At 43.4% G+C, this 14,143-nt stretch overlaps 1 protein-coding gene across 1 annotated transcript; it reads right to left on the bottom strand.

The window, feature by feature from the left end:
- Positions 1 to 11,774: 11,774 nt before the first annotated feature.
- LOC130239854 (transmembrane protein 121) lies at positions 11,775 to 13,231 on the bottom strand. The gene has a single exon (XM_056471205.1). The coding sequence runs from the start codon at positions 12,711 to 12,713 to the stop codon at positions 11,775 to 11,777; it is 939 nt and encodes a 312-aa protein (XP_056327180.1). The 5' UTR covers positions 12,714 to 13,231.
- Between the last annotated feature and the right edge of the window lie 912 nt (positions 13,232 to 14,143).

Below are 14,143 nucleotides of genomic sequence, written 5' to 3'. Positions count from 1 at the left end.
TCTATCTTGAAATAAGCTGATAGTAGACGTTTTCTGACTATTGAGATCATCATCATCATCATCATCAGCAGACGGCCCTCTGGCCCACACTGATCTGATATCCATCATCTCTCAGTCATCTGCATTACAGTCAGTCAGACACGACTGCAGCACAGAGCTGTTCAGCAAACACTAAATGAACCAGACACAAACAGCTCAAGGGCTGATTTACTGCTGTTAGAGATGATCAGACGAGTCGTGATGTAAAGACAGCTGTGTATATTAATATGTAAATTATTATAATAATAAAGCTTCTTCACTAGTCTATACAGTGTTCGACTGGTGTGTTTAACTGGAGTTTAAGCTCCATTTACTGGCCCGGTCTCCTCTGACGTGCTCTCTGTGGAACACATCATGGTTTAGGAGTGTCTGCAGGTGAAACGGGTTCCTCTGACGATGGGTTTCAATGATTTGCTGTGTTTCAGATCTGTAAATGAGCGCTGTACCGCAGTGCTGACAGCAGACCCGTGCTCCTCTTACTCCATCAGATGCAGCAGAATCTGCAGGTTTGATCATCAGCTGATGACGGATCTGCAGCTCACCGTGGTGAATCCTGCTTTACTCTGCTGACAGGAACAGCTCAAAATAAAACGTCACACGTTTAATCTTCTTCTGTTGAAGCTGCTCACACTCACTCCGTGTGTTTCAGACACCTTCAGGATCGAAATCCATTACCGGTGCATCATGTTTCATTACAGCGCCACTGGAGCGGTGTGTGTGTGTGTGGCCTGTCAGACTGTGTGTGTGTGTGTGTGTGTGTGTGTGTGTGTTTGTGTGGCCCGTCAGACTGTGTGTGGCCCATCAGAGTGTGTGTGTGTGTCCCATCAGAGTGTTTGTGTGAGAGATATGGCTGAACCCCAACACACATGCAGAGGCGTTGTGGCTTTTATTTTATTACACTGCAGTAATCCTCAAGAGCGCTTCTACTCCCCCTACAGTTCCCCAACATTACTGCAGTGTTTTTAACTTCTGAAAATGACGTTTTTTAGAGACTAAAACTGTTATTTAAAAATATTGCAGTATTACTGTAACCCAACTGAAGAACCACAACACAACTGCTGCAACACAACTGAAGCACTGCTACTGCAACAGTACTGGAGTGATGCTACTACTATAATGCAGTGCTGCTACTGCAATACATGTTCAATAATGTACTGCACTCAGGTACATCAGTATTAAAGTGCTCTATAGCTTTATTATGTCTTGCAGTATTGTAGATGCGTTTCTGTTGTTACTTCTGAAAAGTGCAATACAATATATGATGGTAGAGCTTCAACAACACAACTGAAGGACTGAAAGCTTATTTGGAAACCGTTGTCCACCGAGCAGTACTGTACTTGAACTGTATTTATACGTCATTGTTTTGGAATTGTACTTATTTTTACTGCAGTTACACTTCTATACACCACACTGTTAAAGAAGATCATTTCAATTTACAGAAAAATACCAGCAGCTGTGCTTGCCAGAGTTTTTCTGTAAAAATACAGAAGTTTATACGCTGCGTGTTCAGCTTCTCCCCCCTGCACTTCATCAGATACTCTCAGTTCATCTTGGACTTGCACACAGACGCTACTATCCTCCATAATGGTGACACAAAACCTTTTACAGTATTTTGCTGTGTTTTTATTGTTACGGTAAAATAGCGGCAGCTGGGATGGCCAGTAATCGACTGTTTTTAACATTTTACATTCGTAAATTCAGTTTACAGAATATTTCTGTATATTCCAACATTCCACAGAGATCTCAACAGAGGATCATTAAACAACACACACATCAGGAGCTGCACTCATTACTGAGCTCTGACTTTAGTTCTGTCACATGAACAAAAGCTCTTCATGACATTTCTGTTGTTCACTTGAAGTCACCATGATGGAGTCTGCTTTAGTTGGGCTCTTCAGCTAGTGGTGCTGACACTAGTTTTATTGTGACTGCTATAATTAATTGTGTTAATCACTATTTGTATAGCATGAAAAGCCAAAAGAATAAAACTATGAAAGTGAAATGAGAAAATGACTGTTTAACAGGGCTAAATACACCATTCACTATTTTTTTTAGTAAAACTTTATTGTCCTTGACAGGAAATTTGTTATGGGCATCGCCATGATGCTGCAGACATTCACTAAAAACAAGCAATAAAAACAACACAAAATACAACAGTTACAAAATTTATAATGCTAATTAAGATAGACTCTTATTCAATAAACCCACTGAAACGGGTACGAAGGATTTCTTATGACGGTTTAACCAACACTTTGGGTCTCTAAATCTTCTACCAGAGGGAAGCAGTTCGTAATGTGGAAACAAAAAATGAGTTGGATCGTTTACAATCCTTTCCACCTGATTTGGACACAATTCTCATGTGAAACTGGAGGATTAAAATATTCATTGTGCTCAACAGTTTTCCATGCTGTCTTTAAGAGATGCATCAATTTAGATTTACACTGAACAGATAGGTTGCCAAACCAGACTGTGATACCATACCTGACAATGCTTTAAGACCTGCTTTATAAAACAACATCATGAGTTTCTTGTTAACTCCAAAAAGACGCAACCCCCGCAAAAAATACAATCTCTGGTGTAAACGAGAACAGACCCACTCAATGTGTGTTTTCCATGTGAAAGAACTGTCGATGTAAATGCCCAAGTACTTATAGGTTTCTGACTGAGTAATAGGATGGTCATGTACAACCACTTGACGATGATCACCTATACACTGTGGGTCAAATACCATCTCTTCTGTTTTCTTAGTATTTATTTTTAGCTTATTTCTATCACACCACTCAATGAACTGACTCATTTCTGACTGATAGATAACACCAATATCATCATTCTCATACAGTAAACTTAGTATGGCTGTGTCATCGCAATATTTAAAAATACAATTCTGTCAATGCTTACTTCATTTGTACATTCATTTGTAAAAAGAGTAAAGGAATAGGTGAGCTGACACAGCCTTGTGGAACCCCAGTACTACTGCTCTTCATCTGAACAGATATTTTTAACCTTTACAACCTGAGTTCTGTTTGTTAAAAATGAGAGATTTGCATTTATGTTCAGCTGTTTCATCTTTCCAATTAACAAATGTGGTTGGATCGTATTAAAAGCGGAACTAAAATCAATGAAAAGCAGTCGAGCATAAGCTTTAGGGTTATCGAAGTGCTTCAGAATCAAGTGCAAAATACTATTAACTGCATCTTCAGTACCCTAACTGCATCTACCAGTACCCCTACTAGCAACCTCTGATTTTTAATATGGACACATAACATTTCATAATAACAGATGTTAATGCCGCCGATCTATAATCATTCACTAATCACCATGAGAATGTTTGAACTATGGTAGAAGTCAAAAACACACAGACATCAACAATTAGTCTTTGAATCTCAACAATTGTGCCAAACAAAAAATTTAAATAAAAATCAACCCAGAACAATACAAAACGCTCTACTGAAATATTACCCCCCCCCCCCAAAAAAAACAACTTAAAATAAAGGAAAAGAAAGAGATTGTGAGAACTTTAAGCTGCATAATATATTCATGCTGCAATGCATGCTGGGAGGTTTGTACTATGCTGGCACCAGCATGCATTGCAGCATGAATGAATTAAGCAGATTTTTTTTAGCAACCATGGTTGAGGTTCATATCCTGATTCTTGATGTCTGTGTGTCATAATGTGCAGCTGGAGATCTTCAGGTTTTGTGCATGAAAATAAATTATTCTTATTAATTCCTTGATAATTGTTTATTGAATCTCCATGGGAAGCTGTAACATATCTCAAACAATATCAAATAACACTATTTTTTATGGCTTAACTTATAAAATACTGGAAATGATATCTGTAATGATTAAGTACACACAGCACAGTTTCTCATCAGCCTTCTTGCTATAACTGATGAGTTTCAGAAACACCGTTATAAAAGCCAGAGAATGATGAAGATAGAAGAGTAAAGGTTCAAGAGCTCAACTAAAGCAGCCTCTGATCTCCATGATGGTGAGGTCAAATCAAACATTTTCAATAAAAATATTCTTGCAGATATGAGAGAATTGAAGTCAAACTGTAGTCAGTGAAGCTGCTAATGCTGTTTTTGACTGGAGTTGATTAATCCTCTGTTTTAGTTCAGTTGGTTTGGTGTAATGTTGTTGCTCTATAGTTTTATTCCTTGTTCTTTCCTTCAGTGATTGTGCTTGTTAACAGCAGGTGTTCATCAGTGTCTGAATTCACTCATTTGTGGTTATTCACTCTGTCTTGTGGACTTAACTAATTGACTAACTTAGGGACTAGTGAATGAGGGTGTGTGGTGAGATTTCAGACACTGATTAGTTTCTCGAAAACAAAGGTTAGATCTGTTACAGCTATTTTCCGTATTTTGTACTGAAATGAGCTGTTAATCATTTAACAGGTTTTCACTGTAGATTGTACAGATTTTTATAGTTATACTGCAATTTTACTTCAGTTAACTGCAGTTATTTTTGTAAGGGTTGTCCGGATTGAGATTTAACCTCTCCAACATTCAGGTTCTTTATTTTAAACATGATTATCACTATATTCTGGTATTCTATATTATTATTTATTATCAACATAATTATGACTGCAGCCTCTTTCAGAATTAGCTGAATAGGAAACATGTTGTCAGTGATGAACTCATCTAATGATCAGACTCATTCTGGAGTGCTTTAGCACATGTTTTACCTCAGAGGAGCAGATATGAGCAGCTCTGCTCTTCAGCTTTCAGTGATTCCCAGCAGCCCTCGTTTACTCCAATCAGTGTGAAGAGCTCAGCGCCTCCACCAACCCTCTCTGCTCCTCATCTCTGCAGTTTGATGGAATATATTCAGGCAGTTTGTGCTCCTCCAGCCTGATTTGCACTTCAACGGCCTCTAAAACCCTGAAGTCTTCATCTCTCAGCATTAGCCACAAAGAGAAGCTTAGTTTTAGAAATATCCACATCTACCCCAGACCTCTCTGGGGCACGTCCATAGCTTTAACCATTATTATGTACAAGGAAGCGTTTCTTCAGCTCAAATCAGCCTGCTTTAGTCCACTCTGTTCAACATGCATCTCTCTAATATTTACAGCGTACAACAGAATTTACAGAGCTGCTGTATTCTCCCAAACACTCACGGTGGGAAGATCATTTACCTGGAGCGTCAATCAATAACACAAAGAAAACACACATTATTCAGTAGCTGCGCTCCGCTGATGGCTGCTTCTGTGTGTGTGTGTGTGTGTGTGTGTGTGTGTGTGTAAAGAAAAGCTGAGTAATGAAAGCTTAGATGAGCATCTGCAATCCTGTGTGTGAACTTACAGACACATCGACAGAAACTGTTTGATTTATTTAGCTGTGTGAGAACTAATGCCCCAGTATAGTGAAGGGGACACTATACTGTCAGTGAGCGCCGTCTTACAGATGAGACGTTAAACCGAGGTCCTGACTGGTGTCCTGACCTCCCCATCACCCAATGGCTCCATCACTGTCTCTCTCCTCCACCCAAAAATATCTGAAATACTGATTCATCTGAGCACAGTACACGTTTCTACTGTGTGATGGTTCATCCCAGATCCAATTCAATTCACCTTTATTTGTATAGTGCTTTTACAATGTGAATTGTGCTAAAGCAGCTTTACATAAAGGGCCATAGTAAATAGGAACAGTGTAGTTCAGTTTGTAGTGTTTAAGTTCAGTTCAGTTGAGCTCAGTTCAGTGTGGTTTAATAATCACTACTGAGAGTCTAAATATTGAAGAGCAAATCCAACGATGCGCAGCTCTACAGATCCTGAACCATGCAAGCCAGAGGCGACAGCGGAGAGGGAAAAAAAACTTCACTAAATGGCCAGGCTCAGTTGGGCACGACCATTTTAATTTCTCCGCTGACCAAACGTCTTGTGTAGAGCCGCAGTCTCAGTGGCGGAGGCTGGAAGCTGGCCTCAGCGAAGACTCGTCTGTCTCTGGAGCGTCACAGGAATCAGTCTCATGCTCTCCACTCCTCCATGACCATCACAGCAGCTGCTCAGGATACGGCCTGGTCCAGGATATGGAAACCTTGGGATCATCTCGTCGTTGGGATCATAGTGTCTATTAATATTCACAAACTGGTAATGGTCAGCTAAGTATGACTTAAACCATTGTAGAGCCTGTCCCTGGACACCTGTAGACTTTAAGTGATTAATAAAGATACCATGGTCAATGGTGTCAAATGCCGCACTAAGATCGGGTAGAACTAATAGCGAGATGCACCCTTGTTCAGCAGCTAAGAGTAAATCGTTGGTTATTTTCACTAATGCAGTTTCTGTACTGTGATGAGCTCCCAGATGCAATGGCGCTTTTGGACACTGTTAACATAGGGCATCCTTTTGGCACAGTACAGTTTTGACTGGCGTTTGTGGATGTGACTCTGTATTGTGGTACTTGACAAAGGTTTTCCACAGTAGTCCTGAGCCCATGTGCTGATCTGGCTTATAGATGAATGAGGATTCTTGATGCAGCACCCCCTGAGGGGTCGGAGGTCACGGTTGTTCAGCTTAGGCTTGCGCTCTTGTCCTTTACGCACTGAAACTCCTCCAGATCCTTCAATCTTTAATGATGTTCTGCACTGATGAAGGTGAAATATCCACATGTCTTCCTCTCTTTCTCTGAGGAACATTGTGTTTAAACAGTTCAGTCATTTTCTCTCATATTTATGGTCAAACTGGCGATCCTCAGCCCATCTCTGCTCCTAAAGGACTAGACCTTTACTGATGCTGCTTTTGTAGCAGATCATAATCACAATCACCTGTTGACATCACCTGTGTCACCTGATCACTGCCCTAAACTGCTCCTTGCGCTGTTTCTGGAGTGTGTTGCAGGTCTGAATGACAGGAGAGGATGGAGATTTAGAACAGCAAATATTCTGTCTTTATATATAATGTCTGCAATCAAACACAAGTCAAGGTCAATTTAGAATGTCTACTTTCTTCATTTGCGTTTTCCAGACTGTCTGAACTGTCTGATATGGGGTTGTAGATATTTTTAAAGAACAATTAATAAGAATCAGTGTAGTGCGGTGAGTGTGGGTCAGCCTCTCCGTCTGTCGGCAGAGTGTCTGGATGGAGCTCAGTGTTTCTGCGTTTACTGAAGTGTGTTGAGGGCTGTTGTGCTCAAGGTGGAGGAACGCTGATGCTGAACGATGATCCGTCTGGAGGATATCTCAGGATAATGTTGCGCTTGTCTTCTCTAACACTCATTGCCTTTGTCAGGATCATTGGGCTTTGAGTGTGATTTTTCACTGAAGCTACTTCGAGATGTGCTGTGCAAACACACCTGACATGATTATTGTCCTTTTGACCCTGATGCATAATAATAAGTCTGTGTGAACATGCGTGTGATGTGTATCTCTGTGCTCTGCCATGAGTTACATGTAAACTGATGGCTGGAATTAGAAGGCATGTGTTTCTATGGCAACAGCACTTGTGCTCCACCGCTCGCATTCACCACTGCTAAGATCAGCTAGAACAGATTACTTTACATCACTAAACACGATAATAAACTGAAAACAAACGAGAGTACGTTAAATGTGTGTGTACATCATGCAAATAGCTGTTCAGAATGTGGAACAGACCATCACGTTTCCACACATCACGTTTAAGAAACCTTCAGCAGTGATGTGGCTGTTAGAGAGCAGATAAAGCAGAGCAACTGACTGAGCAGAAGCAAATCAGTGGAGTTCAACTGTCCCGGAGCATCACGAGTGTCTGCCGTGTCCATTATTCACAACACTGAGACATGCATGAGCGCTAAACAAACATACTTCACACCACTGGAAATCGCATTTACTTCTGGCCCGTCTCCACTGAGCTGTGCGGTGCGGTACACTATGGTATGGTACAGTACACTTTTGACAAAACCGCAGCCCTTTATAGGCTCGCTTTGCAAAGGGCACCAGAACAACAGAACAGCACCGAAGGCTTTAGCTAGAGGCACTGCTGAACACTATTGCTCATAGAGAATTGTCACTAGACACAAGCCAGGAGAATGAAAACAGCCGAGACGTCATACAGCAGACCACATTTGAAGTGGATCACAAAAGGTTTTAAGATTTTCTAAGACAAGAATGAGTTGGGTTGAACATTTCTAGGACAACTTTGATGAAATATTTTGATCCACTTCAAATGTGGGCTCCTGTATATGTTTTATCTTTTATTTGATATAATTACAGCCATTACAGTTATGCACATTAACATCTGCAACTATATAATCAAATCTTGTTCATAGAAAGGTTAGTAATACCGATAGACGCAAGTATTTAAATATATATAAAGCATCGCTCCTCATATGATCTGAATGACCTGTTCGGCTTTACTTGTCTTCAAACAAGATCCACGTCGACCACAACTTTATCCTACACTATGCCTACCAGAAGTTTGGCAGTAGAGACACAAGCCTGATGAAGGTGACCCGTACTGTAAAATACCGATCAGTAGCGGACCTCACTGCACCGTACGGCTCAGTGGAAACGGCATTATCCACAGCAATGCTGTAATCTGGTGATGTTTTATTTATTGGCTGTTACTGAACTCTCATCAGTTTTCAATAATTAATGTTCAGCCATGTTCGACTATAATGTCCCACTTACACTAGATCTATATTTAATGTTCTTTATATCTATTTTATTCAAATAAGCTGAACTGAATGGTTAGAGAAGAGGTGCAGGCAGAACTGTTCAGAGGAGTGTGTGTGTGTGCGTGTGTGCGTGTGTGTGTGTGTGTGTGTGTGCGTGCGTGCGTGCGTGCGTGCGTGTGTGTGCGTGCGTGCGTGCGTGCGTGCGTGCGTGCGTGCGTGCGTGCGTGCGTGCGTGTGTGTGTGTGTGTGTGTGCGTGCGTGCGTGCGTGTGTGTGTGTGTGTAAAATCTTGGCACTGTGAGTGTAATCCCTCAAGATCTTATCCGCCTTTTGACTCCAGATATTTGCATGAACTAACCCAGTGTGATTATACAGATAGCAGAACACTTCCCTAAGGGAAATTCCCCAAACCTTTATCTGTGCAATTTTCAAGATGAACTGTGATGACTTTGGGTTTTTCAGGAGCTTCTCTCCTTCCCCAGAGGCTGTGAATATTAAAGCGGTGTAAAATCATCAAAGCAGCGACTGCAGTTCCCTAACTGAAGGATAAAGCAGAGTTTCTAACAGGAGGCTTGATGTTCACAGGACAGACTTCAGGAGAACAGCCGAACGTCTTTATCAGAGCGATTAGAGAAGCTCAGGAGTCTGCACCGGGGGTTCTGAATCTGATTCTGAGGTGTTTTAGACACATTTTTATGTGTTTCATATGCTAAATTATAACTCCCAGTGACTGTATTCTTCAGAACTCACCCTAGTCTGATTAATTCTTCCAGAAAACACCTGACCTGCAGCTCCTGTTCACAGCTGAATGCAGATCTCCACAATAATAAGACTGGGCTGAATGGAGTTGAGTGTGATGATATACTGCATGTTAAGCTGCGGTCACACTGGGCTTTGTGTGTGCGAAATTCTGTCGTGCGGCGCTGTGAAAAGGGGCGGGATTAAACAAGATGATTAGACATTAATAAAGCGAGCGATTGCTCCATGTTTTAAAGTTCTGTCCAGAGAGGTCCTGTTTTGATCCTCGATTGGTCTCATGCAGTCAAGTGATGCGATTTTGCAGGTCAGGGTTCACCAAGCTTGAACTTTGCACCGCAGCAACATGCGAAACTTGACGCATGACCTTGCGTTTTCGGTCTGACGCATTCACGTGCGTATGAATGGAAGTCTATGGGAGGAAAAGCCCAGTGTGACCACAGCTTCAAAGTTCTTCACATGATCCTCAATCAGAAAATGTGGCGCTCTCGTTTAATCAGTGGTTATTAGAATACAGCAGAATGTGATCAGCTGATTAATGTATCCCATCATGCTGTGAATACACATTCTCTATCACTACACATCAATAGCAGGTTTCACACATTAAATATATGCAAAACTGGGTGTTGGTTTATAATTAGCACACCAAACAAACTGCTGGATTATTGCTGTATAACAGTGCCTATTCTATGTTCAGCTCAATTGATCACCAATAAGAAGACTCATAATCAGTTTAATGGTGACAAAAATAACCTGAGATGATTACCAGCACTGAACATCCAGCTGATGTGGGGATAATTAAGGGGATGCACAGATACAGAGCTGCTAAAGAAATCAAAACAGCTAACACCAAACCTTTATCAATGAAATCAATGAGCTGAACTCATTCCTCAGCTCAGCTCCTCAACAAATACACCCAATGATCAAAGTCAAATCACTGATTCATGTAGACTGTGAAATGCTCTGCAGAAACATGCTCCTCTCAAGGACTTCATCATCTTCATCAGTGTTCTGAGACGCTTCAGTTTTCACCATTCTGTCTGCTTTCCCATTATACAGCAAGCAGAGGCAGGTTTCCTTCATCTCAACACCAGGTTATTTACACAGCAGTAGAGTACTCACAATGTTAATTCATCAACAACACCAAATTAAATCATCATCTGTAACAGTCACACACGAAACAAGCTTCATCTTCAGTCAGCGAACACCAAACTCAGTGATGGAGCATTTCCAGATCAATGGTGTTGGAGAAAAGAGAGTACTGTAGACTGATAAAAGAATATTAAAATGAGGAGAAGAATAATGTACAGCTCATTTTCTCATGTGACTCTGTTTATTTTAAAGCCCTCATCAGAACTGCAATCAGGGCATGAGATATACTCCATCCCCACTGTCATCAGTACATCAGTGTGTCTGACCTGAGTAAACACACCATATAACCATCACACACATCTATACTGTATATATACACAAACAGTTCTTTATCAGAGCATCACATATACACACCTTCCTCCTCGTTAGACTGGGTTTAGATTCAGTTATGACCCGAACTGTGAATAAGATTGATAAATGTGGAAACTCTGAGTGTACGGGACAGATCAGATCATGTGTTAGAGAGATGCGTTACTAACAAACTCCCCACGAGACATCTCAACACAGTCTCATCAGAAACTGTTTAATGAGCGCGCACACACGCACGCACGCACGCACACGCACACACGCACACACGCACGCACGCACGCACGCACGCACACACACACACACACACACACACAACAGTCTGCAGAAATCATCTTCATTAACTCCAGTATGCTGAATCAGTTCACACGGGCCCAAGCAAACCCAAACCCAAACCCATCACCAGTGACTGTTCTGACCAGAGATGTGTGTATATATATGACCAACCCTAACCTCTGAAACAAACAGTGGCAAAAAACCTTTACTGTAATATAACAAAACATTTGTGTATCATATGGTGCCTACACACACACACACACACACACACACACACACGCACACACACACACACACACACACACACACGCGCACACACACACACACACACACACACACACACACACACACACACACACACACACACACACACACAGGTGTTTTGAACTCCTGCTTGAGGTAAGATGGTGTATTAAAGAGCTGGACCCAGATTACCTTCATTTTCAAAAGATGAGGACTATTCAGAAAGTGGAGCGGTATGCAATGTGGGCGTATGTATGTATGTGTGTGTGTGTGTGTGTGTGTGTGTGTGTGGAGGAAGTTAACCAAAATAATGAAGCTAACCCATTTGTAGCAGACGTGCACATTGCTCTGTCAGAGTCTTTGCATGTGTGTGTGTGTGTTCTATGCATGTCCATGTGTCTGTGTGTCATGTATGGTGGCAGGCTGTGACCTCGGGCAGTGGCGTGTGCCCCTGCGCCGGTGTGTGTGCGGTTCGAGCAGTCGATACACAGTTCTTCTGTAGTTGCAGCGTGAGACCAGCAGGGGCGCTCTGGAGCTGTCTGCGGTACTGCACGAAGCTGCAGGTCTTCAGGACGATGGCCAGCATGTTCTTGGCCATGAGGATTCCGGAGACACGGCCGTCCCTGTAGAGCAGCATGTTTCCCCCGCGGATGAACAGCGTGACCACATTAATGGAGGCCAGGCTGAGGATGGGGTACAACAGCATCTTCTGCGGGCTGATATTGATGCCCTGCATGCTGATCTCACTCAGGCACACGCAGGGCAGCACCAGCAGCAGAATGTAGCAGTAGAAGAACATCAGACCCTCTGCCCACAGTGGCAGCCCCTTCTTCTGCGGCTCCCACAGGTTGGCCTGGATGTCCAGCACATCCAGCAGGTCCACCACCACCCAGAACAGCCGGTTCCGGATCTCCTCCTTCTTGCGGAACGCTGTGACGTACTGCATGTGGTCGACTGCCACCAGGACCAGGAACAGCAGCGGCACGCAGACGGACAGCAGCAGCGTCAGCGCCTTCCGGGCCAGAGCGTCCAGACTCTTCCGGTCAGCCTTGTAGTTCTGGTAGATGAAGTAGACCTTAATCTCCAGCACGAAAATGTAGAGGAACCACAGTATCATGGCGTATCCCCGTTTAGCCGTCCTGACCTCGGCGCCGACCCACACGGCCACGTATCGCAGCACGATTAGGAAGCAGAGCTCGCCCACGCTCACCATCAGGCCGATCCCGATGCGGCGCGGCCCGCGACTCTGCTGCACCAGACACACATCCAGCAATGCCATACTGCCCATAATGACGGCGGCCGACAGGCACACGTGCGGCTTACTGGCGGCCGGCGGCGGCACCATGCTGAGCGCACACACACTCACTGCTCCATAGCACCGCTGCACGCTAGCTTGTGTCCTACAGCCAGACACACACCTTCAGTGTTCAGCGCCCGCTCCGAGGAGACGCACACACACCAGCTGAAGATCATGATGAGGAGCAGAGTGTGTGTGTGTGTGTGTGCTCAACAGACCAGAGCCGGCTGTAATCCTCATCAACAGTGTCAGCCGACACACAGCTCTTTATCCAGTGGTCCGACTCGTCTCTTCACAGATCCGCTGAGTCCTCAGCTGTAATCCGTGCAGGAGCGCCGCTGGAGGCTGCAGACGTCCTCAAACTTACAGCAAGAGCAGGAGATGAAAATCCACTGACTGCTGTGTTACAGCCTCAGATCTGCAGGTGTTCTCTTCCGCGGCGTGTGTGTGTGTCTCTCTCTCTCTCTGTCCTGTGAATGCAGATGCGGTCTGCTTTTGTGTGTGTGTGTGTGTGTGCTCGTCTGTCAGATCTGAGCGTAACGCTGGCATCCGTCTGTGCTTCACTGCTCCTCTATCAGCACACACACTCTTCTGCTGCTCCTCCTTCAGCACACACACACACACACACACACACTCTTCTGCTGCATCAGGAATATGAGGAAGGCTGGCAGTGTGAGGGAGGAATCCCATCTCTCTCGCTCTCCCTCCCTCCTTTTCCATATGTGTGTTAATGAGGTGTGTGTGTGTGCGTGCGCTCGCTCCGTCTCCCTCTGCCTGCTCTCCACACTCTCTGATTCAGACTCATATTGCGTTGTTTGTTTGGGTAAAAATGAGTGATTTGTGCCAAAGCACAGCAGCAGCAAGTATGCAGAGATAAACACATAGATCCAAACACACACAGTCGAATATTAAACCAGCTGTCAGGAGGAGGAGAGTGTGTACGTGTGTGTCAGAGATGATGATGATGAAGAGGATGGAGCCGCTGGCTCTTTTGCTCAGGGTCGACTACTCTAAATGATTCTGATGTATGAAGATCTGAGAGCAGCGGCTGCAGGCTGAGTGCCAGATTACTGTACATGCTGAATAGTGTCAAGCCACCTTTCCACTGCACACGACAAGCGACAGACAGAAGTCATTCATTTCTAATGGAGAGTAGTCCAGGAGCTGCACGGACTTCTGATCATCTCCGTATGTAGACAATTTGAGTTTGAGCTGCAGATCTGCTGAAATATTTGAACTCCTCTGACTAGACTGTACTGTGATGTACTCCTGTCTAAGCTGGTCCATGCGCACGAGATAAGACTCTTTTTTTTTTTATTAGAAAATAAAGTTAATATTAAAAAGCATTTCTCTTCATAAATGAGTAATAAACAGTATTATTTTTTATGTTGTCTCCACATTCCCTCCAAAATGATGAGCGGTCTATAAGTTTCCAGTATTCATTCCTTCATTTAACCTGGCTGAACTCACGGAGAATA

The sequence above is a fragment of the Danio aesculapii genome, chromosome 13 (assembly GCF_903798145.1).
Source record: "Danio aesculapii chromosome 13, fDanAes4.1, whole genome shotgun sequence".
Taxonomy (NCBI): Eukaryota; Metazoa; Chordata; class Actinopteri; order Cypriniformes; family Danionidae; genus Danio; species Danio aesculapii.
The sequence above is the reverse complement of the archived record's forward strand: the minus strand, read 5'-3'. Positions and strand labels throughout refer to the sequence as shown.

Coding starts and splice junctions, on each gene's coding strand:
- LOC130239854 (XM_056471205.1), bottom strand. CDS start 12,713: ATGGTGCCGCCGCCGGCCGCCAGTAAGCCGCACGTGTGCCTGTCGGCC.